Source organism: Nelumbo nucifera, chromosome 1 (genome assembly GCF_055504915.1).
Source record: "Nelumbo nucifera cultivar China Antique chromosome 1, China Antique-T2T, whole genome shotgun sequence".
Lineage (NCBI taxonomy): Eukaryota > Viridiplantae > Streptophyta > Magnoliopsida > Proteales > Nelumbonaceae > Nelumbo > Nelumbo nucifera.
In genome coordinates, this window is record NC_142649.1 from 167,874,667 (window position 1) to 167,899,932 (window position 25,266).

The 25,266-nt window shown below is 39.3% G+C and overlaps 3 protein-coding genes across 6 annotated transcripts in view; 1 reads left to right on the forward strand and 2 right to left on the reverse strand.

Annotated features, from left to right (window-relative positions):
• Nucleotides 1–8,985, reverse strand: part of LOC104596608 (PITH domain-containing protein At3g04780-like) — a 38,461-nt gene extending 29,476 nt beyond the window's left edge. Inside the window, exons 1-8 of one of the 2 annotated variants that reach the window (XM_019197657.2) lie at nucleotides 8,808–8,985; nucleotides 8,626–8,712; nucleotides 8,386–8,509; nucleotides 7,055–7,103; nucleotides 6,891–6,948; nucleotides 6,726–6,772; nucleotides 6,553–6,630; nucleotides 6,352–6,430 (exon numbers count right to left, since the gene is read on the reverse strand). In XM_019197657.2, coding sequence (XP_019053202.1) covers nucleotides 6,376–6,430; nucleotides 6,553–6,630; nucleotides 6,726–6,772; nucleotides 6,891–6,948; nucleotides 7,055–7,103; nucleotides 8,386–8,509; nucleotides 8,626–8,712; nucleotides 8,808–8,846 — 537 coding nt within the window. In that variant the 5' untranslated portion in view covers nucleotides 8,847–8,985 and the 3' untranslated portion in view covers nucleotides 6,352–6,375. The remainder of the gene's footprint in view (nucleotides 1–6,351; nucleotides 6,431–6,552; nucleotides 6,631–6,725; nucleotides 6,773–6,890; nucleotides 6,949–7,054; nucleotides 7,104–8,385; nucleotides 8,510–8,625; nucleotides 8,713–8,807) is intronic. The other variant, XM_010257863.3, reaches the window with a different exon arrangement.
• A 2,005-nt stretch (nucleotides 8,986–10,990) lies between these two features.
• On the forward strand, nucleotides 10,991–18,467 carry EMB3119 (Ribose 5-phosphate isomerase, type A protein). Of its 2 annotated transcripts, none has more exons than XM_010257860.3 (2): nucleotides 10,991–12,112; nucleotides 18,070–18,467. In XM_010257860.3, the coding sequence occupies exon 1, from the start codon at nucleotides 11,217–11,219 to the stop codon at nucleotides 12,102–12,104; it is 888 nt and encodes a 295-aa protein (XP_010256162.1). In that variant the 5' UTR covers nucleotides 10,991–11,216; the 3' UTR covers nucleotides 12,105–12,112; nucleotides 18,070–18,467. The 2 variants fall into 2 exon arrangements, with proteins under 2 accessions (XP_010256162.1, XP_088751257.1); XM_088895131.1 differs by having other exon boundaries at nucleotides 11,078–12,116; nucleotides 18,070–18,208.
• On the reverse strand, nucleotides 17,863–20,831 carry LOC104596606 (uncharacterized). 2 transcript variants are annotated; one of them, XM_010257862.3, is made up of 6 exons: nucleotides 20,576–20,831; nucleotides 20,309–20,467; nucleotides 18,934–19,014; nucleotides 18,678–18,803; nucleotides 18,329–18,433; nucleotides 17,863–18,199 (listed from the first exon to the last, which is right to left on the reverse strand). In XM_010257862.3, exons 1-6 carry the CDS (start codon nucleotides 20,682–20,684, stop codon nucleotides 18,123–18,125), a joined length of 657 nt encoding a protein of 218 aa, XP_010256164.1. In that variant the 5' UTR covers nucleotides 20,685–20,831; the 3' UTR covers nucleotides 17,863–18,122. The 2 variants fall into 2 exon arrangements, with proteins under 2 accessions (XP_010256164.1, XP_010256163.1); XM_010257861.3 differs by lacking the exon at nucleotides 17,863–18,199 and having other exon boundaries at nucleotides 18,231–18,433; nucleotides 20,576–20,801.
• Between the last annotated feature and the right edge of the window lie 4,435 nt (nucleotides 20,832–25,266).

Below are 25,266 nucleotides of genomic sequence, written 5' to 3' on the forward strand. Positions count from 1 at the left end.
GATTCTCTTCCTTTGCTGACGTGGCGAAAGGGCAGGGTGGGGTGGGGAGCCGAAAGGGTTGGTCTGAACCAATGAAGGTGGCGGGTGGGTCGGGCGGGGTGAAGGTTGAGTCGGGACAGTATTGGAAGGGCCCACGTGACAACTTAAAAGGTCACGCGGGTGGGTCAGGTGGGCATAACACCGAAAGGGGGATCCATTTTAAGGACCCACGTGATAACTTAAATAGTCACGTGGGTCGGGGCAAAGGGGCTTCTCTTGGGGCGCTGATAGACAATGCTAATGGTCTATCATCGTCCCAAGTCGTGAGAAAGGGGGGGCTTGTGCACAGCGGCGGAAGCTGGAGAAGAAACTGGCGTTGCAGTGGGTTTCCCGGCGATGTTTGGAGGAGCATAGCCAACTGCGACGCTCTTCAGAAAGGCCGAATAAAAGATTCGCTAGGGAAAGATCTGAAGAGAGGGAAGAGAAGGATGAAGGATGGGTGCAGTGCAGTGAAGGAGATGAAGAAGCGGAGGACCTTTCTGCTGATGGTACCAACGTGGGCAGTGTAAACGACGAAGGTAGTTGTGCTGGTGGTAACCGTGGATGGGTGGAGTATTGCTAGCCTATTTAAGGGTGTAGGTTGCAATCGGGTCAACTCATTTCCAAGATTTCAGAGTGTGCAAGGATTATCAGAAGGGGTAAACCAGGAGAACAGGAAGCTGAGCAGGAACACACCATCTAGGGGCGAATCAGAGGTAGAGGGGAAAGATCACCAGGTTGACCAAAGGACAAAAGTACTTCCCAACCAACTAAGGGAGACAGATGTTTACCAACCTCTAGAACTTGAGAGGGAGGCCAGGAGCAATCCTTTTTTAGCCTATCCACCAATCCCAGGTAACCCAATGAATTCAGTTTGTGCTACTAACGTGTCTCCTGTGTCTTTGGTTCCAGATTCCGTTTCTGTTCCATGTCCTGTAGCCCATGAATATGCAGTCGTGCTAGAAAGCGGGCTCTCCGAACAGGGGGAGAAGGGGATGAAGGAAAGTGGGAAGGTGAGGGAAGGAAGGTTTAGGAGTGAAAAAGTGTGGAAAATCATTGAAAAAGTGTTTTTTAAGGAAGTGGAAGGAAAATTGATTTGGAGGAGGGAAGGGGAGGAAGGGAGAGGGAAGGGGCTAGTGGAGAGGAGGGAAAGGTTTGAAGGTAGAGTTGGAGGGAAAGGAACAGGGAAGGAGGGAAGTAATAGGAGAGGGAGGTTGGATGGAGTGGAAAGAACAAAGGTGGGACCAGGGGAGAGGAAGAACGGGAAGATGAGCAGAGATGAAGGGGTTTCTGTAGGAAGGGTAGGGGTGGAGGACTCGATGAGAGAAGACTTGCTAGCTGAATTTATAGAGAAATTGGGCTGTAGGTTGGAAGATTTGAATGTGTTGAAAGAAAGATTACAGAAGAGGAAGAAGGAGATCAGAACAAAGAAGAGGAGATTGAGTGAAGTAGAGATATTGAAGAGAGATGTAGGAGACAACAATCTCGGGGTAAAAGGAGATAGGAGGAAAGGGGGAAAGTAGTGGAAGGTGGCAAGGGGTTTAAATAAGAAGTGGAATGAAGATCCTTAGTTGGAATGTGAGGGGAATTGGGAGTGCAAGGAAGAGAGCGACAATAAAAGAGGTAATAAAACGGTTTGACCCAGACATTGTGTTGTTGCAAGAGTCTAAGAGAATGGAGTTTAATAACAATTGGGCACGGAGTGTTTGGAAAGCCAAGGGGATCAGTTGGGTGGTTGCTCCCTCTTGGGGTGCATCCGGGGGGATTGTAACAATGTAGAAGAGGGATGTGGTTGAAGGCATGGAGGAGTTGATTGGAAAGTTCTCGGTTTCTGTGAAGTTTAAGCAGCATGAAGGTGATTTTACGTGGGTTCTCACAAATGTTTACGGACCGAATGACTACAGAAAGAGAAAGGAGTTGTGGGAGGAATTGGCAGATGTTAGAGGGTTGTGGGATGGGCCCTGGTGCATGGGCGGGGACTTCAATGTGATTAGATTCTCGGAGGAATCCAATAAGGTTAACCAGAGGGTGACAAAAAGCATGAGGAAGTTTAATAGCTTTGTAGATGACTTTGAGCTTAAAGAGATCCCCCTATCCCATAAGACATTTACTTGGTCAAATCTCCAATCTAGACCCATTTGCTCTAAATTGGATAGATTCCTGTTCCCTCTGGATTGGGAAGTTCATTGGGGAACTTTGGCTTCTAGAGCTCTTCCAAGGGTGACCTCCGATCATTGGCCCATAGTGTTATGTAAGGAGGAAAGAAGGTGTGGAGGTCCTACCCCCTTTAGATTTGAAAATATGTGGTTACTCCACCCAGGGTTTAACAACAAAGTGAGGGAGTGGTGGTATGAGTATAACCCTTTGGTGGAATGGGAGGGGATGAAATTCCATAAGAAACTTCAATTTTTGAAAGCAAAAATCAAGGAGTGGAATTTGGTGGAGTTTGGGAGGATAGAAAAAAGAAAGGGAGATCTGTTGGATAAGATTGAAAGCCTTGACTCTAAAGAAGAAAGGGGAGAACTTGGAGAGGAAGACATTGAGCTCAGGAGAGATTTAAGAAAACAGTTAGAGGACTGCTTGCACAAGGAGGAAATTAGCTGGAGGCAAAAATCTCGGTGTAAATGGGTGCAAGAGGGGGACAGAAACACTAGGTTTTTCCACTCTCTAGCAGAAGGCAGGAGAAGGAAGAACCTGATCTCCAAATTGGTAATAGATGGAGTTGAGCTAGTGCATCAAGAGGAAATTGTCGGGGCTTGTGTGGAGCACTTCAAATCTATCCTAAGAAGGCCAGTGTGTAGAAGGGTGTGGGTAGAAGGTTTGGATTGGCCAGATGTAGGGGTGGAGAACAGGAGAAGGTTGGAGAGAAGCTTTAGTTTAAAAGAGATCAAGGAGGTTGTATTTTCTATGGATAGAACAAAAGCCCCAGGGCTAGATGGGTTCACAATGGCTTTTTATCAAGACTGTTGGGACATTTTGAAAGATGATCTTTTGCAGGTTTTTGAGGAGTTTTACAGGAGAGGAATTGTCAATCCAGGTGTGAACTCCACATTTATAGCCTTAATTCCTAAAAGGAAAGATGCTTCCCACCCGAAGGATTTTAGGCCAATTAGCTTGGTTAATAGCTTGTATAAGATCATTGCAAAAGTAATGTCTTTGAGGCTGAAGAAGGTTTTGCCAGATATCATTGCACACTACAAAGGAGCTTTTGTGAATGGAAGACAAATTACTGATCAGATTTTAATTGCTAATGAGAGTGTGAAGAACTTTAAGAGGGATAAGAAGAAGGGAGTGGTTTGTAAGTTGGACTTGGAAAAGGCTTATGACTTGGTGGACTGGGAATTTTTAAGGAAAGTTTTGACTAAATTTGGGTTCGGGGCTAGATGGTGTAAGTGGATCATGGGTTGTGTCCGGAATTGTCATTACTCAGTGCTAGTGAATGGGACAGTGGTAGACTTCTTTCCAGCCAGTAGGGGTATAAGACAAGGAGACCCCCTTTCTCCTTTCTTGTTCATTCTAATTGCGGAGGTTTTGGGGAAATTGATTCACAGAGCAGATTCTAGGGGGCTCATTAGAGGCTGAAGAGTTGGGAGTGCGGAAACCCCTCTTACTCACTTGCAATTTGCTGACGACACGATTTTGTTTTGTGAAGGAAGTAATGTGAGTTTTATTAGGAATTTGAAGTCGGTGACACAACTGTTTGAGCAAATATCCAACTTGAAAGTTAACATTGGAAAAAGTTGTGTTGTGGGGGTGAATTTGGAGGAGGGAGAGATCAGGGAGAGTGCTGAAGTGTTGGGGTGTGAAGTCTCGGGATGGCCTTTGAACTACTTAGGGTTGCCTTTAGGGGATAATCCCATGAGAGAGAGCTTTTGGAACCCGGTGGTGGAAAGGTTCGAAAAAAGACTGGTGTCATGGAAAAAGAACGACCTCTCTCTTGATGGGAGAATTACTCTTATTAAGGCCACGCTTGCTAATTTACCTATCTTTTTCTTGTCGGTGTTTAAAATCCCAGTGAAGGTTGCTAATATATTGAAGAAGTTAATGAGAGATTTCCTGTGGGAACCGGGAGAGGAAAAGAGGGATCATAGAGTGAGCTGGGAGATAGTTTGTAGGAGTAAGACTTGTGGTGGTTTGGGGCTTGGGAATATTAGGAGAAGGAATATGACTCTGTTGGGAAAGTGGTTGTGGAGATTCCCCTTGGAGAAGGAGAAGCTTTGGGCTAGAATAGTGGCAAGTATTCATGGGCTAGAGCATAATGGATGTGACGCTGGAATCAGAGCTAGGACCACAAGCAATTCTCCTTGGAAAGCCATTCATGCCCTGCTACCAGATTTCTCCCCTAATATCAGGTATGATTTGAATTCCGGTAACTCCATAAAATTTTGGGAACAAACCTGGGTGGGGAGTGCCCCTCTAAAGGATCAGTTTCTTTCTTTGTTTGCTCTTTCTGATTTGAAAAATGAGCCAATCTCGTCTTTTACCACCCCGTCCTCTTCCATTTTTGGGATTGGGTGGAACTTGGGTCTAAGAAGGGATTTGAGGGACTCAGACTTTGACACTATTTTGAGCCTTATTGCAATTCTTGATAACGTTGTCTTAGGCCCCACTAGGGCGGATTCTATAATTTGGACACCTTCTCCCAATGGCATTTTTTCTTGTGCTTCTTTCTTCAAAGTCTTAAGTCAGTCCACCAGTCCTACCTTCCTTCCTTTTCCTGTTGATGAAGTTTGGTGCAGAGCAATACCTCCTAGGGTTGGTAGTTTTTGTTGGGAAGCCTATCTGGAAAGAATCAACACTGGTGATTTACTCCAAAAGAAGAGACCCAATACTTGTTTGTCACCTCAGTGGTGTGTTCTTTGTAAAGCGGATGGGGAGACTGGTTTTCACCTATTGGTGTCTTGCCATTTTGCGAGATTAATTTGGGAATGGGCTTTGTCCCTTTTTGGTTGCAGTTGGAACCCCCCATCAGACTTGCAAGGCCTTTTTCCCCTTCTTTTTTCAGGTGGCAAACAAAAAGGGGAAGGACAGTGTGGAGAGGACTAAGGGCTGCAGTGTGTTGGACACTTTGGGAAGAAAGAAACTCCAGGATATTCTCAGAAGCTCAGAGAGGAGAAGCAGATCTGAGGGCTATCATTCAAATTAGGGCGGTACAGTGGCTGAAATCTTTGGAGCTTTTCACAGATTACACTGTGGATGACTTGTTGGGGAAGTGGGGTGAAATTGCAAGTTGCACACAAACTAAGTCAGTAATGTGTGTGGCTTGGACCCCTCCACCTAGTGGTTTCGTGAAACTAAACTTTGATGGGTGTAGCAGGGGAAATCCGGGACAATCAGGGATTGGGGGTGTTTTTAGGGATGAAAATGGGGTCATTTCTGCCATGTTCTCAGGCCCAATTGGAGTGGGTGACTCCCTTAGAGCTGAGATCTTTGCAGTTATGGAAGGAGTCCAAAAAGCTAAGGAGTTGGACATCAGGAAACTCTTAATTGAAGGGGATTCAGAGATAGTGATAGGGTGGCTGCTTAAAGATCACAATGGTTTATGGAAGTACAATAATGAGAGGAGGAAATTCAAGTGGCTGGTGCGGGAGATGGAAGTTAAGATACATTGGGTTAAAAGATCGGCTAATTCCCTAGCTGACGGTTTAGCTAAACAAGGAACAGAAAGGGACTCACTTTTTTGGGCCAAGCTGTAACTGTAGTGTGTTTTCTTTCTTTCTTTCTTTTCTTTTTCTTTTTTTCCTTTTCTTGAGGTTCTTTGTTGCTCTTGGAAGATAAGCGTGTTTGTCTTCCTTTTGTAAATCTTTTATTGATGAATTAATGAAAGTGTTATTGATCAAAAAAAAAAGGAGTATTTCAATCTAAAACTGAAATGGTTGACAAGTAGTGAAGCCTGATGATAAGTCAACCTTAGTAGCTAGGACAAGTTAGTAGTAACTTGGATGTGTTTGGTGTCCTTTCCTTTTCCTTGTTGTCAGGGGTGTAATATTTAGTCTGTACTCTTATGGGAACTGATTGTAGACTTTTATTGGGTTCTATCTCATCAACCTTTCAGATGTTGAATCGTCATTTTACTTTAATAAAATTCCTATTTTACTATAAAAAAAAGTTCGCATTAATGCACTTTTATGTTAGAATAGCCACTAGAGAGTTCAGTTAGAAAATAACCTTGGAGATCCATCAACGTTTGAATTATTTAAGTCTTTAGAGATAAGTTATATAGTGTATATTACCAATAAAATAGTTATATAGTATACCTTTTTGGTTTCTGAACAATGCACAAGTTTTCTTAATTATACCACTAGGGAAAATAAGTTACAGAAAATGCACTACCAGAGTTGATATTTCCAAGATATCTTAAATATAGTGATCAAACTTAGAAATCCCTTCCAATATGAATGTGACATCTTGCCTGATTGAAAGAAAAAAAAAAAATCTTAACTATATAAGTAAAGGCAATAAAATGTATCTATACAAGTCAAAGAAATGAAGGCACAATAAAACAAGCTTAAATACAAGATCTGAACTACTTACGTTGTTCCATAGAGAACAATCTTCTGAACTTTGGTGACATCACCACCACATTGGTTGTCCTCAATAAAAATGGTCAAACTAATCCAAAGTAAACATAACTAGATCAATTAATTTTCCTATGGATATTTCATAAAAAGAACTCAAATAGAGAAAAACAGATAGATTCTACATACCTACGGACACTCTGAAACTTGACATATTTTACTGTAAATGGCTTTCCCTGCAAACGTTAAACACGAGTTCTAACATGAAATACATCCAAGCAACATATATACAAAAATAAGCTACTATTTTCTGTTGGAGAGCTTCCACGACTGGATGTGTTGATGTACATGTACCTTAAGATTATCCAAGGATAGAACAGCTGAGTCACTGGGTGGAAAGTCAGAGACATTACTGCATAAGTGATCATAAAAAGCAAGAATATAAGAATTCCAGTGACAAATTTAAATAGGATTCAATGAAAAGTTACTACTGGGAACAAGAATCATCTTCACACTACCTAAAGCCCATGTGCTCCTTGTTTGCAAAGAGCTTCACTGTTTTAGGACCTGCTAGAGAAACTTTGTATGAGATTTTTAGGAACATCTAATACATATTTACAGACAAGGTTTTAAATTTTATCTAAATCTATACAAAATATAGACAAAATTCAACAATAGTTACGGATCTAAATGACATAGGAAAATTTTGAGGAGATTTAGATATGGAAAGAGAGGAAAACAGGAAGTGATCAAATTTTGATAAGGTAAGAAGAGAAAAATAGGAAAACAATGAGAAAACATTAAAAAAAGAACATAAGAAATTTTTCAAAGTAACAGATTATTTTTTTTCTTGCTCCAGTGCTTGCATGTGAGCTTGTATACCTTTATTTAATTCTAAAATAAAATATAGCTGAAGGTATGTCATTAGCAGTTTCAATTGTGCCTTGTCAAAGTGATTACTTATTTAAATTTGGAAAAATACACAGTGCACAAGCACTGGCATCTTTATACATGCCTACCTACATACATGTGTATATATGTACTTTATATCCATCTTTGTTGCAATATGAAAACTTGTGTATATATCCACAAATTGTAGCCGTTTTCAGTAAATGAGATTAAGGTTTAGTTTTGGTATTAATATATTAGAAAATCCAATTTCAGGTTTGAGTTTCTCTTTTCCCTTGTCTCCTTTTCTCCTTCTTTTCTGCCAAGGCAATGGAATGAAGTTATCAGTGTTCTTTGGTCCAAAACACGAACTTGTTTCATGTTAGTCAACATGTTTTTTGGATTCTTCAAATCATAATTGCCAATATGTGGTTCCTGAAACTGTTAACTGATAAGTGAGTTCCAACTCAAAAGTTATAAGGAGGCCTCATTGAATCAATTCCCATTCTTGTTTTGAGCTCAAATTTCAGAACAATTTGTCTAATCAGTAATTCACAACAGATCCTATGCAATTAAAACAAAGCTTTTTTGAGTTGAGTATTAATGTATAACCGCTTCAATGCTAATACATTATTTATCCATTATACCAAATATATTTATGTCAGAACAAACGCATTTGAAGACATTATACAAAAGTCAAGTTAATAGCGTCAGAACATCATAGATTTGTAGGCTGTAACCCTCTATACGCTTCTGTCCATTTATAACAAATAAGTGAAAACAACCTATTCTGTTGAGGAACGGAGAAGGAAAAAGAAAATGAAACCGATGAAACCTTTTTCATTACAGAAACGGGAAGTAACCAATAAAAGATGTTGACATTCATGACTAACTGCCTTAAGTTAAAATAACCTATCAGTACAACAGTTTAGACTGTAGAGGGAGGGAAATTAAGTGTTACCTTCATCTTCAGGACCTTTCATGAGGAAGGAGTGCAGCTTAATCACTTGAGTGAAAGGAATATAAATCAAAAGTTGCTCGTCTGCATCACTCTCCAGATGCAGACCCTCGTCTTCTCTATAACCCTAATATGAAAACAAAAACAAAGATTAATTACAACGTCTAACCAAGCCCACCCGACTAAGGGAAAAAAAAAAACGAAATTAGATTAACTTAAATTCAACATTCTTCAACAAAACACCTGTTTCAGAGCGTTAACAAGAGAATGACTAGAATTCTGATTGAGACATTCGACTCCAGACCAGTCTACGAAATCGAGCAAATCAACCTGATCCATGTTTCACGTTCGATCAAATCTTCAGTTAACTCGAAAATAAAAAGAAGAAAATGTTAAATGTAATTAGGGTTCTAACGTAGACATACTTGGTTTCTTTGTATTGCAGTGGCGGATTCGACAGACATGGCGGAAGACACACGCGCAAGCACGCCAACAGAGATTCGGCGAATACGCAGACGATTTCCTAAATTTTCTCCCTTTAATGGAGAGGCAAAGAAATATTAATATTGTAGGACCGAGGCCGAATGAGAGACGGATTCTTTGATACTTTTGGTGATAGACCATCTCTATGGTCTATGAGACAACTGATCCAAGTCAAGTCAAACACAAAGCCAACCTCAAAGGATGTTCCTGTGAGGTCGGTGTGAGAATTCTACCCACCACCAACCCGAGGGTGGCTCAGTTGTCAGTTGGTAGGATTTCAAAATCGTCAAAGTAGAGGCTTGGGATCAAGTCCCTTTACCACCGAATTGGGATCAGGGCGCGCCTCACACCGCCCTCGTAATCGGAACATCTCACACATGAATAATAAATACAAATATGGAAGATTATAATTGGGTATACGACAAACCTCTAATTGAAACTTAGAATCATAAAAATATTATAAATATTAATATTAAAGCAGCACAAATGATTGATTTTGAGATAAATTATTGGAAGGAATACAAAATTAAAAATGAGGTCTTTGAGAATGTTTGACAGTACATTAAAATTATTCATATTACCCCTAACTACATGGAGGATAGAAGGGTTTAGGGGTGCAATCTTAAGGGGACCTTCTTTATAAAATCAGCTTATTTACTTAAATGTTCATCTATTTCATATCCACCTAGCAACTTTAATTGGTTGAATAGCATTTGGAACTTGAAATGCCCTCCAAAATATTAAATTATTTCTATTTTTATGTTAAATAATAGACTGCCTATTAAAAGCCATTTGAGGAAAAGAGGATTTAATATTAATGGCTCTTGCAGTTTTTGTGGGTTTGAAGAAGATACTGAGCATATTTTTAAAATTTGTAGTCACACAAAGCAAGTTTGGCTTACTTTAAACACACCATTTGAGGGCCCAAATGAAAATGAAAATCTAAGTGATTGATGGATAAGAATGTGCACTAAAAAGGAAAGCAAAATTCTATTCGTAAAGGAAAAAGTAGCTTTTGTTCTATTGGTGGTTTGGAAAAATAGGAACTCCAAAACTTTTAATGATGGTACTACTCCCATTCCAATAATGTTAGACAGAGCTTTAAATATGTTTATGGAAACTTTTGATAGGAATAAATTTAGTACCTCTACCACATCTCACAAGTTTTGGAAACAAATTAGTTGGATGCTTCAAAATATAGTTATATTAAAATAAATTTGATGCCTCTTGCAATAGTGATGGAAAATGTCTAGTGGCCTGTATAATTCAAGACCATCTTGGTAAGGTTCTAGCGATCAAAACATATAAACTTGGTACTTATTCCATCAATTAGGCTGAAGCTTAGGTTGCATGGGAAGCCTATGTCCAAGCTACAAACTACAAGGAGTTTCATATCATCAAAGAGGGAGATTCATCTCTTGTCACCTCCATCAAAAGAAAGGTGGATATTCCTTAGAAGCTGAAAGATTCGTTCGATGGAGATCTTCATTGTCAACATGTTTTCAAGGAAGCAAATCAGGCAGTTGATCGGTTGGCTCGGGAGGCTCTTTATTTTTCTTCTCTAGATTTTAGCATTTCATCTCTTCCCTCTTCTCTTATTCTTATTTGTTATGCCAATGTTTGGGGATGTACTACCCCGTTGTGTGTAGTATATTTTGTTTCATTTAAAAAAAACAAAAAAAAAAACATACGATGTAAGGCATGATGCGTGAAGAACATATCGAGGGTTAGGGGTTTAAGGGAGGGGAATGGACTACCCTCGTTCTGTAGGCTGATAGGCTGTAGCTCATGAAGCCAAAAAAAAAGGAGAAGTCCATAAGACCCAATGCAGATTTATGATTTCCACTGTAGAGTTATAAACATTCAAAATATCAAAAACCCCATTCTATACACCAATGCCCGCCCCATCACACTCATCCCAACTGTACTGAAGGGAACCTGGGCTAAACCGTCATTCTCCCAAAAAAAAGTCAATACCTATGAGATTCATTTACCAAAAAAATAAAGATAAAAGTACCAAAAAAAAAAAAAAGTACCTACCAACTACCCACTACCCACTACCCACTACCCAGTGCGAGTGACTCGTTAACTCGGACGATCTACTTCTAAGTCAGAGTAGAAACTCTGGGAGAACTGAACTAAAAACCTCAACTAGACATCAACTGCGACAAAACCCCCCACCTATCTTCGTCTCTCTGCACCGGCCCCAAGACTCAACTTACTTTCTTCATCACACACAGCCCATCAACAACCCGAAAGGTGCCGTATAAAAAGGCTGAAGAACAAAACAAAAGTCTACCTCCCATTCTTTCTCTCGCTATTCCTCTTCGATCTCCATCCTTCCCCGCCCAATGGCCACCTTATCCCTTCTCTCCTCTTCCTCCCTCAAATCCTCCTCCGCGTCCTCTTCCTTACTCCACCACAACAATGCTGCCCGCCTTATCCTGCGCACCCCCTCGTCCCTTACCATACGCCCTCTTTCCCGTACGCCTATGTACATCAGAGCCTTTTCTTCTCCATCTCCTGCTCCCCCTCTCACCCAAGACGATCTCAAGAAGCTTGCTGCCGATAAGGCCGTCGAGTACGTTAGCAGTGGCATGGTCCTCGGCCTGGGCACTGGCTCCACCGCGGCCTTTGTCGTCGCCAAAATCGGTGAACTCCTCAAGACAGGCCAACTTAAGGACATAGTTGGCATACCGACATCGAAGCGCACTTTCGAGCAAGCTGCCTCACTGGGTATTCCCCTTTCTGTCCTCGACGACCACCCACGTCTTGATCTTGCGATCGACGGGGCCGACGAGGTTGACCCAGATCTCAATTTGGTAAAGGGACGTGGCGGGGCGCTTTTGAGAGAGAAGATGGTGGAGGCGGCATCGTCCAAGTTCGTGGTCGTGGTCGATGATACCAAATTGGTGACGGGTCTTGGCGGGAGTGGCCTTGCCATGCCGGTTGAGGTCGTTCAGTTTTGCTGGAAGTACAACTTGACAAGGTTACAGGAGTTGTTCAAGGAAGAGGGTTGCGAGGCGAAGCTCAGACTGGATGGAGATGGGAAACCTTATGTGACCGACAATTCGAATTATATTGTGGATTTGTACTTCAAAACTCCAATCAAGGATGCTGGAGCGGCAGGGAAGGAGATTTCAGCATTGGAAGGAGTCGTGGAACATGGACTATTTCTCGACATGGCCAGTTCAGTTATCATTGCCGGGAAGGAAGGAGTGAGCGTGAAGACCAAGTGATCATCAAAGTGGGTCAGAAATCAAAGTTATCCCTGTTCCTTCATTTCTGTTCTTATATACTTCTTCTTTCTAGAAAAATTGTATTTTTTTTCTGGGTGTAACATGCAGTTGGATAATTTTGGTACCTTATCAGATGCCTTATATTTTGTAAGTTGTAACACTTCCAGTTTATTGGCCATGATTAATTTATCTTCTAGCCAATAGAACTGGAAAACAGAGGAAAATTAGTGGTGGATGTTTAATTATAATTGAATTTGTTTCAGATACATGATTTTCCTGGAGATGAAGAGATTGCATTCTTGATCAATTTGCAGTATTTTGTGTTGTATTGAATTTGTCTACGTCTTTAGATGTATGAAATTGGGATATAGAAGAAGAATGGTACATTGGTCTTGTGACTAAACTAATCATTGGCATGTTAGTGCCAGTTCCATGAGTCAAATGATTGAACCAACCGAAAGACTATTTGCATCTCTTATGAAAGTAGACAACCAATACTGGTTCAAATACAAATCTGTACTGGCTATGTCCTTTCTGTTCTAATATAATGAACAAAGAGTAGGAAACCTTGCATATAATCTTTTTTTTTTTTGAAAAGGTAAGGTAAGATTTTATTTCAAAGAAACAAGAGTACAACAGTTCCCTGGCCAAAAGAATCCCGGAAAACAACTAAAATTACAGACTCCAAATGGACTGAGAACTAAACAACTCAGCTACATTCAGGTGCTTAAATTCAGCAGTAACCGACACCTAGGAGATCAGCTTGCTGACCGACTTCTGTACTAGCTCATCTGGACTTTTTGACTTGTTTGAGAAAACTCTATTGCTTCTTTCTGACCACAAAGACCAAAGAATTGCTGCAGGAATTGTTTTCTGAACAAGTCTTCATTTTTTCTTCAAGCCTGCCAGATTCCAGCTAAATAGGAGGTCTTTGACTGATCCCGGCATGACCCAACAAGCTCCAGCAGACTTTAGAAAATGCTCCAATACTCTAGAAGATATTGAGCAGTGGATACTTGGATGATCTGTACATTCTGGCATCAGTCCACACAGCCCGCAAGCAAGGTTTGAGAGCTGCAGACCCCTCCTTTCCAAGCTGACTTTTGATAGGCACTTATTAAGCACCATAGTCCAAACCAGAAAATTGGATTTAGAGGGAGAAACTGCATTCTAGATTTACTTACAGGAAAAGATAACAGGCCCAGAACTGCTAAGTTTAGAAGATAAGGACTTGATTGAAAAGTTGCCATCCTTACTCCATTTCCATATCCACTTGTCCTCGCTAAGCATATCAATATTTTGGCCCTGTAATAGATTCAGCAGATTCGTTACCTCATTTAGCTCCCTATCAAACAGATCTCTCCTAAACCGTGGACACCAGGTCACTGAGCTGTTGGATAAAATATAGGAATCAGCCAATGAAACTTTTCGATCTGCAGCACATTGAAAGAGCTGAGGAAAAGCTTCAGCCAAGGGGCTATTCAAACACCAGGGGTCCCTCCAAAATTTAACCCTGTTACCTCTACCCACTTTGAACTCCACACCTTCCAGGAAAACAGGTTGACTTTTTAGGATACCTTTCCATACTGAACAGCCCCAACTAGAGAGAGGGTCTTCAGATTTCCAGTTACCCCAATCCACCCCGTGCTTGGAGGCAATTAAGTTCCTCCACCAAGATGTTCTTTCAGCAGCAAATTTCCAGCACCACTTGCTAAGCAAGGCAGTATTTATCACCTTCAACTTCCTAATTCCTTGACCCCCTTCCTTTCTAGGTAAGCATACTTGGTCCCAATCCACTAGATGAATTTTCTTCTCTTCTTCCCAACTCCTCCACAGAAAGTTTCTCTGCAGGCTTTCAATTTTTTTCGGCAACTTTGGCTGGAATAGGAAATAGGGACAGGAAGTAGGTAGGAAGATTGGACAGAGTGCTCTTTATGAGGGTCACTCTACCCCTAGGCTAAAAGGTATTTAGCCATCCAAGAAGATAATTTTCTCTCTAGTTTCTCAATGACTGGATCCCATATAGCAGAGGATGAGCCTTTCGCCCAAAGAGGAAGTCCCAGGTACTTCACAGGGAAGAAGTCCACCTGACAAGTCAAACTCTTGCACACTCCTCCAAATTCAAGACCTGCCCTACTAGAATGATTTTGCTTTTATGCAAGTTAACTTTAAGCCCTGAGACCACCTCAAACCAGTAGAGGATCCCAAGCAAGATTTCCAACTGATCAATTGAGGCATCAAGGAAACAAAGAGTATCATCAGCAAACTATAGAATGCTAACCTTTTCTGCTTGAGGAGCAATTTCAAACCCCTCCCAAAGCCCATTTTCAGCCGCCTTAAGAGAGAATTGAGAGAGAAGCTCCATAAGGCAAATAAAGAGCAGGGAGGAGAGGGGATCTCCCTGTCTTAGGCCTCTAGAACTTTCAAAAAAATCCCGCCGATTGACCATTAATTAGGATTGAGAACTTGGGTGAGGATATACATACTTTGATCCAATTTCTCCACTTCTGTCCAAAATTCACTTTTCCTAGCACTAGATCCAAACATCTCCAATTAACATGATCATAGACCTTTTCTATTTCCAGTTTACACACCAGACTCGGATTTCCTTCCCTTTGTCTCGGGTCTATGAGCTCATTGGCCACCAAAATTGAATCAAGCATTTGTCTCCCCGGGACGAAAGCACATTGATTGCATGAGATCACACTGCTCAACACTAATTTCATTCTTTCGGCCAACACTTTTGCTAAAATTTTGTAGAAACTGTTTAGGAGACTAATTGGTCTAAAGTCCTAAGAATTGTGGCCCCCTCGATCTTCAGGATCAGTGTCACAAAAGTGGCATGAAGGCTTCTTTGTAAGGAAGCATTGCAATGAAAATCCTGAAAGACCTTCAGGAGATCTTCTTTAATCGCATCCCAACATTTAATATAGAAAATATTTGTTAGACCTTAGACCATTAGTGATTGCCTTATCAGGAAGCCAACAAATGTTGGGAGTTTAAGCTGTTGTTCTAGTAAACCATGTCATCTGTAGAACATTGCTGAAGAGGCTGATCCATGGAAAAAAGAAATTAAAAAAAATTATACCGAAACACTTTCTGTTCTTGAAAGAAATCTCGTAGGAATATACAATCCACCCCTGACCTCACACCATCATCAATTGAGGGATCATGGGTTGCCAGTCAGCTCATATTGAACTTTGATGGCTGTGCACAATGAAACCCAGGCATGGCTGGTAGAGATGCAGTATTCACAAATCTATTAGGCAACATTCGTTGGTTGTATAGTGCTCTGACTGGAGGTGCAGAAGCTCCAAAAGCAGAGATTATAAACCTTCTCGTGGAGGTTAGGACAACCAAGAGGATTTGACCTTATAAAGTCCATGTGTCTCAGCCAATGCTATAATGTAGGTGATGTAGGACCAGCTCAGTTCTAATCCTTAGAGAATGTTGAATGGTCTTCTTGATCAGAGTTTTATGGCTGTCAATGGCTGTAATGACTTCTTGAAGGAATAAGAGAGAAAATAGGGAGAGAAAGAAGAGGGAAAATACCTGGAATCACTCACAGGGTGCCTAGAATCACTCTAGAGCATGGGAATCACTCACCATAGCTAGCATAAGCTAAAGAAAACTCAATATAATTCATTGCCTTTGTGTAAAACGTCCATACATATTTATAGACTCTAAACTCATAATAATCTTAGGAACCAAACTGTTAGACTCATAATAGTCTTAGGAGTCAAGCTGGTAGACTCAATAATCCTAGTAGGACTCAAACTAAGATGTTATATCCTATTTCAATTCAAAGAAGACTCAATAATTCTAATTCTACTTATACAATGACTCTGAAATTTTAAACAAAAACAAACTATAACTAGACAATTTAAACCCTATCATTGGACGCCACAGAAAATTGCAAAAATGACAAAAATACCCCTACCGTCCAAAAATACAAAAATACATAAAATATCATAAAAGTCCAATTTTGACTCTTCAGCTCCTGCATCATTGTCCCCCGGTTGAAAAAAACTCATCCTCGAGTTTTGAAGAACTTGATGATGAAATGTTGATATGCCCCAATTACAAAGGGAGTAGGACTTCCCACAATTACATTCTTGGACTAGAAAAGGATCTTGAAAGAAATGTATTTCTAAAACATTGCCTTCCCTAACCATCTGTGTTAAATCATCGATAACATTAGTTTTTTGAACACTTAATTCATCAACCAACCATTGTGATGAATCTTCCCCTCGTTTATCCAAACTCTTAACTGCAATATTTAGAACCTTTCCTTCGACCTCTAGCTTAGGAATCACCATCTCTATGTGTTCTGCTATCATTGGTTCTTCAACAAACTCTAGGGCTCCTTCCATTTTTGATGTTGGTGGAACTTGTGCTATGTCAGGTTGTAATTCTTGAATTAGTTCTAGTTGAACTTGAAAGGTAAAGTCACTTACTTTCTTATTAGTAGTCAACACATTTGTATCTTGCACCTGAATTTCTTTAACTTACTCCTCTTCTATTTGTTCTTGATCATTAACCTCAGGCTGAGCATGGGTGTTGAAAATTCCAACAATTATTGTTTTTTCTTGGCCTACACCCTCTTGAAGTTTTTCTTCTTTAGCTTTATCCTCAACTTCAGCTAAAGGATAGGCATCAACATGCAAGGATCTTTAACTTATGTTGTATGAAACTGAGCTTTTCGTGGAATTGCAAGATATATGAAATCATATACATCCTCTAGAATGAAAACCTAGAATGATGAACCAAGTGGAAATCTAAAATGGGTATACACATAAATGCACATTAGATCAGAAAATTGTCCAATTTTTTTTTCACTTCTTACAGTTAATGGGATATTCTTTTCCCAGAAGTTGCAGTTCAAATATAAAACTGAAACAATTTAAAGTGAATAAGCAGAATCAATAGATATGTAAAATTGAAACTTACCTCTCCAAAGGTTTCAGTTTGACAGAGCTTTCCCAATTATACAATAATTATGAGCCTACAAGATTGGAAAACAGATCGAGTATGAGAAGTAGTGAATGGTATGAAGATGAAGGATCATCATTTCATACAAGGAATCTGATCCATGTGTACTCCTTTGTATGAACGTGGGCAGATGTTTGGTTAATTTGTGGAATTTTTGCTCTCCTCCAGATAGGTGGAATCCTAAGGAATGGTGGGTTGAATCTATTGCAACTAATCATTGATTGACCTTCGGCCTTAAATGTGGCTGGTTTTCTCTTGATGATAAAACCAGCAGAGTCTTTTCAATTATCTCTCCTCCATGCTTTTCTCGAAGTAGCGGTTATTGGAGAAATAAGAGATTGAAGCCAAACTTCCTAGAATCATGGTCTAAGATGTGAACAGTGTTTACAAGAATCTTCTTTTCTTCTTTCCTTGTAGTAAATTTTTCTCTTTTCAAAATAATCAAAAGAGTGGTCAGTATTGTCCAGCCAAGTCTAATCTTTTCTTACTGATGAGAAAGAAAAATGGATGCATTCTCATCTGTTAGTGTTTAATTACATATGGATTATTGATAGGAAAAGTACTATATGGCTAGTCTGAGTATACTGATTTGATTCAACCTATTCAAGGTTTGCTTTATTTCATTTTATCTTGTTACACGACATTTGAATGGCCATAGCCCATGAGACACTCTGAAGTCTGAACATCTCTTGAGACCATGCAACAAGTATAGCCTGATTAGGTCTTTATTTTCTTATACAGATGGTTAAATTGGCAAAGTGAAGAATTACCCAAAAACAGTCCCAGATTCAAATAAATAAATAAATCAAAATTAATCACTCCAATACAGCGGTGACATTTATTATACAGCCAATTCTATGTAAATACAAGACTATAAGAGTCTCTGGCATCTAAACATGGTTTATTTATTTTACAATAGAATCTGATCTAATGGACAAGTAATGACGCCATACAAAAATGAAATGTGATGTAGGTAGTAATAAGACGAGAGCGGAGAGGGAAGATGCCAAGATGGTTCTTCTACTTCTATTTCCAGAAAATCATGGCCAAAGATATCATCAAAACCATCAACCAATTGAAGCTCCCAGGCAGACCGGAGGTACCTTGAAGGTGGGAAAAGAAAAATAAAGCAAATTAAAGGAAATCCATCAAATCAACAACTTGAATATATTTGGTCGCTCTACATACAGTGAGAAGAAAAAGAAAATGTGAGGAATGATTATGATCCCTACCATGAGCTCCATTGTCGGACAAGTTAACAGATGTACCCGGGGTTTGGCTGGCTGATTTATTGGATACCGAGATTCCCAGACTTTCACAATCCGCTCCCAACGTGCCTGGTAAATGGTAATTCTCACAATATTATTATTAGCTACTGGGCTTGGCCTTTATCTTTACTTTTGCATGCAGTTTAATAATAATATCATGGTAAGTAAAACAGCAGAGGTGCAACTTGGGCCAAGCCCAACCTGAAATAGGCTGAGCTTTGGGTGTGGGCTGGACTACCAACCATTAACCAGCCCGGCAATGCCTAAGTTGCATTAATTAACAGGAAGGATGGATGATGGTGAACGAACATACATTCGCTGAAGCAAGGGTAGACGGAGACGTTGAGAAGGTTATAAAAACCCTCCTTGCAGTCACATACATGAACGTGGTTGGACTTCTCTACGCATGTACCTTCTCCACAGTAAGCCCAATAGCACGCTACAAAGACCAAGTATGGATGGTATTGGTAATTAAATTAAAATGATCTAATATAACAATTGGGATAATCGTGGCAAAAGAAAAAAATAGCAATAGTAATAATAAGGTTATTATATAGGTAGGTGATTACGGTCCCAAAAGGATGAGTTATGTGGAACTTCTTTGTCTGGAAGAGGAGGAGGTGCTGATGAGCAGGAGTAGTCCAACGTGCCTGCAACAATTTCAAGTATTAGACCACATTAATACCCTACCTAATACATTGGCAAATCAGTCTTCAATTTACTTTTTTATTCTCACCATATAAATTAAGGTTATGTTTGGTTTGAAGGAAAAGGCAGGGAAAGTTATATATAATGTATGTAAAGGTTTTCTCATTTTTCTCTTCCTTTCTCTACTTTTTTCCTTCAAACCAAACACAGCAAAGAAATAAAGAAATGGAGAGAGAAAATTATTATTGTAACAGAGAAAGAACGAAATTCCACAAAATGAAAATAGAGAAAAAAAAAAAAAACAACTTTGACATGAGAAATTGAGGAAATGGATTGATTCGCAGCTTTTCGTGTTCGGTTGTATATTGATGAGGTAAGGGCGAAAGGTGCTAGGCTCGTCTGAACTCTGAACCATAATAAGAAGATATCTTGACCGTGAATTGATGCCAAATTCACGGGCAGGTAGTTTATAGGGGTGAGAGGGCTAGGAGTAGGGGGGGGCTGGAATTCAGAATTCTGATTACTTTTCCGTAATAAGAATCCAACATGATGAGATAAGACATGTGATTAGTACGTCTTATCAATATGATTTCAACCATTTAAAAAAGGGAGAATGACCGATAATGCAAAGGTATGATAACGGCATCTAGTTAGATGTTATTGCCACGTGGAGGGCTGAGATACCAGTTATGTCACGTCAGTCGTCAGTGGAATAAGTGAAACAAAACCTTGAATTCTAGCCTATTTGATGGGAAGGATTATAATTAACCTATTAGAAATGAATTAAGGTAACCCCTGGCCTGCATTTTCTTCCATATATGCCACCTTCAGGACACGGCCACCCGGCCACGATACAAGCAAAAGGAAGGAACCGATGTGTTGTAATTGGCTCCTGAATGGAAAACGGCTGCCTCTACAGTGAATGTAACTCTTACGCCTTTTAGCACTATGGTATTGGTAGCTATTCATTCCATATTATTAATCTGTTGTGAAAACCGAAAAGCATATCTACTTTCAAGAACCGGGGATTGATCGACCATGATACCCTCAAACCTCATCAACTATTTCTGGGAGAGCCTTCGTTTGGTTTTAGCTAGTTACATGTCTTGAAATTACCTCCTTTTACATAAAGTAAGAAAGTTAACAACTCCTGCAGAATTTCTTTCACCGATTAAAAAATTCTATCGTTTTCAGATAAGAAACATAACTCATCTAAGAACTGAATTATAGTAGGAACTGGCACTCGAGCGAACTATAAAGTTGAACGAAGAAGGAAAAAGTTTTAGAGCTACTCACATTTGGGAATCACGCAGGGTAGATATTTGAAATAATCTTCAGTCTCGTTGTCGAAACGGGTTCGTTTCCAACCTGCATCGCATTCACAGGTGTATCCGATAGCGTTACTCCAGGGCTTGCAAGTCCCCTTCCCGCAATTCACTTCTTTGCATATCTCCTCTGTACAGTTAAAACGACCCAAATTGAAAAAAAAAAAAATAGCTTAGTCAGTTCAAGAATGAAAACCTAGATGATGAAACTGCATGAAGACCAGAGAGATATAAGTACCCGAAACGGGAGAAAACAGTGGAGATAAAGCATCGTTCCATGCAGTTATGGGTTGGACAATGAAGACAACGATTGCAAGAAACACGATAGGAGCGGAGGAGGAAGCCATCTCTAATAGCTACACAGAAAGAGACAGTTGGATGAGAAAGAGAGAAGTGCGATAGAAGAGGAGGATGAGATGCTTCTTCTTCTTATTGTATTTAGGGGTTTTAACTGGGATGTATTTAATGGCAAGCGACTTGGGCTTTTCAAGTCCAAACGACTGATTAAGATTTTAGGTAACGAATTAACAGAAGGCTGAAAGTCTTTTCTTTTTTGGAATTAATCCATTGGACGACATTCCACATCGACGTTTTCTTAAATCTTTAGAGACCAGATCTGCTCTACATTTGGCGCCTCACATCGGCCTCACAGGCATCACGTGCATTGAAGACATTTCTCGTATTTATGTGTCATTATTTATAGAAGATGTTTTCAATGCATGGTGGGGTGCTTGTGAGGTCGTTGTGGGGCGTCCTGTGGAAAAAGTAAAACACTTGGATTATCCTTTCTGCCTCCATATACGTGAGGATTTATTTGTTTTTAGAGAGAGAAATGAGGGAAAGTTAAATTGTTAAGGCTATGTTTTGTTTGAAAGTAAAGGTAAGAAAAGGAAGGGATTGGTTTAGACTATACCTTTTCTTTCGTTATATATTTTTTTTCTTAAAACCAAACACAACCTAAAAGAATTTCACATTAATTCAATATTCTAAGAAGTTAAGCATAATCTTGTCTTCACATTAATTCAGACGACCCAAGAGAAGGGAAGAGATATTCGGTAGTCCAAGTCAATTTACAAGGGCCGACAGTACATGCGCGGAACTTGTCAAAATAAATTAAATAAGTATAAGGAACTTTGCAGCTCAAAATTCAACAATATTGGATAAAGGTACACTTATAAATTCATTCAACCATCACGGTGTTCTTCCCTTTTATGGGAATATAAAGAACTAGAAAAAAAAGCATGGAAAGAAAACTCAACACAAATGACACAACCAACTTTGGTCATTATGTCAATTCATACATGTTGATATGGCAATGCTTTCTTGATGAAACCCTCTGATTAAATTCAGACGATCAGCAATTCGTTGAAATTCAAAATATCACATGATCCGTTTCCTTATTTCACTTAGGGATAATTGGAATTGATTTTTTTTCTCTTGGTAAAATAGGGTATGGTAATTTGAGTATATGTTAAAGTCTCTTTCCTAATGTTTAGGTAAGGATGGTAGGGGTGGATTTGGGAGAGGGTTTTGTAGATTCTAAATTTTACATGTCTCTTTAGACTTTTCAATCCTCACCTTACTCAAAATACATAGAGGGTTGGATATTGGAAATCTAAACCCTCTTTGCACATGAAAATGAAAAACCCTTCTTGACCCTATCCTTTATGTATTCAAGAATAGGGCAAGCCAGATTGGTGGCTTGAATCTAAAATCCACATCTAATTTCTTGGTATGCATAAGCAATAATCTAGTAAAACAATATGAACAAACATCAAAAATTTCAATTATTTCATCAAAATATGTAGAAAGTACAAATTATCAATTATCTTTCACATAAAGTTCAAAATATTATTAAATTCAATACTTAATACCATGGCCTTCCCTTACCTTTACGGATTTACAGTTTATAAAATCTCAAAACCCATCCCTACCCCAAAATCTGTCTTTAAAGCAAAAAGGAAAAAAACAAAAAAGCACCCTATCGGGGTGGGTAAGCACATGTACCTGACAGGTAGGGTAGAAATTTCCATTCCTATATTTAGGTATAGAACACAATGCATTGGTTATTTGGATTGTAAAGATAAACTACTAATTAGCTTTTTTATATCTCCCATCACTCAGAAGAAGGAAGAATGCTAGAGTTTTCATGGATGGAGCAAAAGTGAACTTATTTGGTGCAAATTTGTACTCTAAGTACCTTGAATTTTCTATTGCAACACTTGAGTACCTTGAACTCTTAAAAATAGACACTTGGGTCCATCTGTTAGTATTCCGTGAGTTAAACATTGCATAATATAAAAAATACCCTTCTCATGTATTTTTGATATCATTCTACTTAGTAAAATCACCACTAGAGAATGCCGTTGTTGAAAAATTTGAATGTATTATTTGCTGTCCATGTGAAACACTCGATTACCTGAGAATGATCTAAGAAATACATGATTAGGGTATTTTTGGCATTATGTAATGTTTAACTGATGGATACTAATAGATGGACCTATATATCTATTTTTGAAAGTTCAGGAAACTGTAATTGAAAATTTAGATACCTATCTGTCACAACCCCAAATTACAGGATACCTATCTCATTTTTCTTCTTTAAATGCATTAATTATTTAGACTGATATGCAGTTTTTAATTTCTTTTATTTTCAGCCAACCCAAAATGAATTGCTAATCCTCATAGGGATCTTCACAAACCCCATTACTTGTGTCCTGCGGCAAGTGGCAACTGCAGTACCACTCACAGCAGCTATATGTCATTGACAGTAATGTGATCTATGCGCTACTAATGGAGTCAGCACTGATATCTGCTAACAAACATGATATAGCAAGAAATCGTCGGGATTGGAAGCGAAATTTGAACGAATTGATCCATGAACCGTAGGCTATGTTTGGTTTGAAAGAAAAGGTAGGGAAAGGATGAAAAACGTAAGAAAATTCATACAAGGTTTGTAAATATTTCTTTACATTTTCCTTTCTTTCCCTATTTTTTCCTTCAAACCAAATACAGTATTATTGAAGCCTAAAGATAGATAAATGTCTCTCCAATTAGGGCTGTCAATGTACTGAAAATTGGTACAATTGATCTGGTTCAGTATCAATCAATTACAAATGGATCAGGTCCAATTCAATCCAATAAATATTTTGAATCATTCTGAATTGGTCCAATTCAATGTTTAGGCCGTCTAAATTATTCAAATTTGTTTTAATTTAGATAGGGTTCAAACGAAATCTGGTCCATTGATATCTATACTCTTATGTCAAAGGACCAGATATTGGCTCAATCTGTCTCAGTCTATTATAAATCCATCACAAATGGATTAGGTCCTATCCAATAAATACTCTGGACTGATTTAATTAATTCACTGTCTTATCGGCCTGTCCAATCCATTTAATTGATTTTTATTCGAATAGATTTCAATCCAAATTTGGTCCATCGACACCTACACTCATCCTGAAGTAAAATTGATCAATCCAAAGAAGAAAGAAGAAGTGAATTATTGTACGCTAATCCAAACAAGACATTCAAAAGGGGTAAATTAACTATGATTTATTAATTATAAATAGCAGCGATGGGCGAGGTAATCCAGTCATTTTCCAATTTTCTTTTCAAACGTAATTTATAGTTTATCAGGTCTTTTTCCGACTGAAATTTATTTAATTTCATGTCAAACTACGGTCCTCACACGCTAGCTTTTCCGGTTCCCTTTTGTAGAAGTATAAAACTATATATACCAATACCAACTTGAATAAAATGTGCAACGAATAAGAGACCCATTCAAAGCCGAAGCCTAAACTACAATTTTATATGCTTTACTGCACTCTTTTACCAGTTGATTCAAGAATAATTAAGAAGGTTAATACTGATCAATTAGACTGCTAATTAACGCATGGTTGTGTGATTAGACGGCCTACCACCATGCGGAAAGTATAGGAGAGAGGAAGCTTCCATTTTGGCAGGACTAAATGAAATTAAGTTCCAGCTTACGTCAATCGGCTTTTGACGCTTTCCGTTCCGCCTTCAAATCTTCGAGAAAGCACAATTAATTCCAAACTATCATATATATGATCATTTTCAACTTTAATTTTCTTCAGACAAATGACTTGGAACTTGCATGTGATCTCGACCTCACCATTTTTCTAATTAATTCCTCAGCCAAGACTAGACCATTGCTTTGAAGAAGGGGTTTCTTTATTCTGCCCATATCGTTTAAGCATTAAAGTATAAAAATTGTCTTTGAAAAAAATAAAACAATGAAGCAGGTCTATGTTGGACCCAATATATAACGCCATGGGATTTGCAATTTAGGCTGTGTTTGGAGTTTGCTTGCAGTGCAATTTTTGCATTAATATAAATGTAAGAGAGTGCAAATGAAAATAATATAAATCATGGTTTAATTTTGTTGAGGCTCAGAATGGGTTGAGGACAATACAGTAAATTTGTCTTGTCTCTTGGATGAATTGACTAGAAGGATCTGAGAATTGTTGAGGACGAAGGCATGTAACCAAGGTATATTGCGGCCGAGGGTAGGTGGATTCTGGCCGAAGACCAACGGGATCCGAGAAGTGCCGAGGCCGAGGACTAGTGCCTATGAAGAAAGGGGACATCAGAGGCCTCGGGAAGGGGACTCCGGTGATCAAGTTAGTAGGGTGGAGCAAAGAGGGCGGACGAGGTCTGAGGGGTTCAGATGAGATCGTCCAGGAACTAGAGAGCTAGAACTGGGAATGCAAATTCCGGACCGGGGTTTCTTACCTTGGGGGAATGTCGCCCTATTTATACTTGAGGTCGCCTGATGGCGGACGCTGCAGACGATCAGGATGCGATCTTAGCCCTAGGTGGGTGGGCATCCGAGAATCGCCACGTGTGGTCGCACCATTGGTCCCACGCTGGATGCTGATCTCTACCCTATACAACGTGTTGACA

Bases quoted from the DNA above. Each gene is read 5' to 3' on its own strand.
- EMB3119 (XM_010257860.3), top strand. From the start codon at position 11,217: ATGGCCACCTTATCCCTTCTCTCCTCTTCCTCCCTCAAATCCTCCTCC.
- LOC104596606 (XM_010257861.3), bottom strand. From the start codon at position 20,684: ATGGCTTCCTCCTCCGCTCCTATCGTGTTTCTTGCAATCGTTGTCTTC. The intron at 18,804-18,933 runs GTAATCACCTAC...TGGTCTTTGTAG, and splicing joins TAACTCATCCTTTTGGGACC to CGTGCTATTGGGCTTACTGT. The intron at 18,434-18,677 runs GTATGTTCGTTC...ACCATTTACCAG, and splicing joins CTACCCTTGCTTCAGCGAAT to GCACGTTGGGAGCGGATTGT.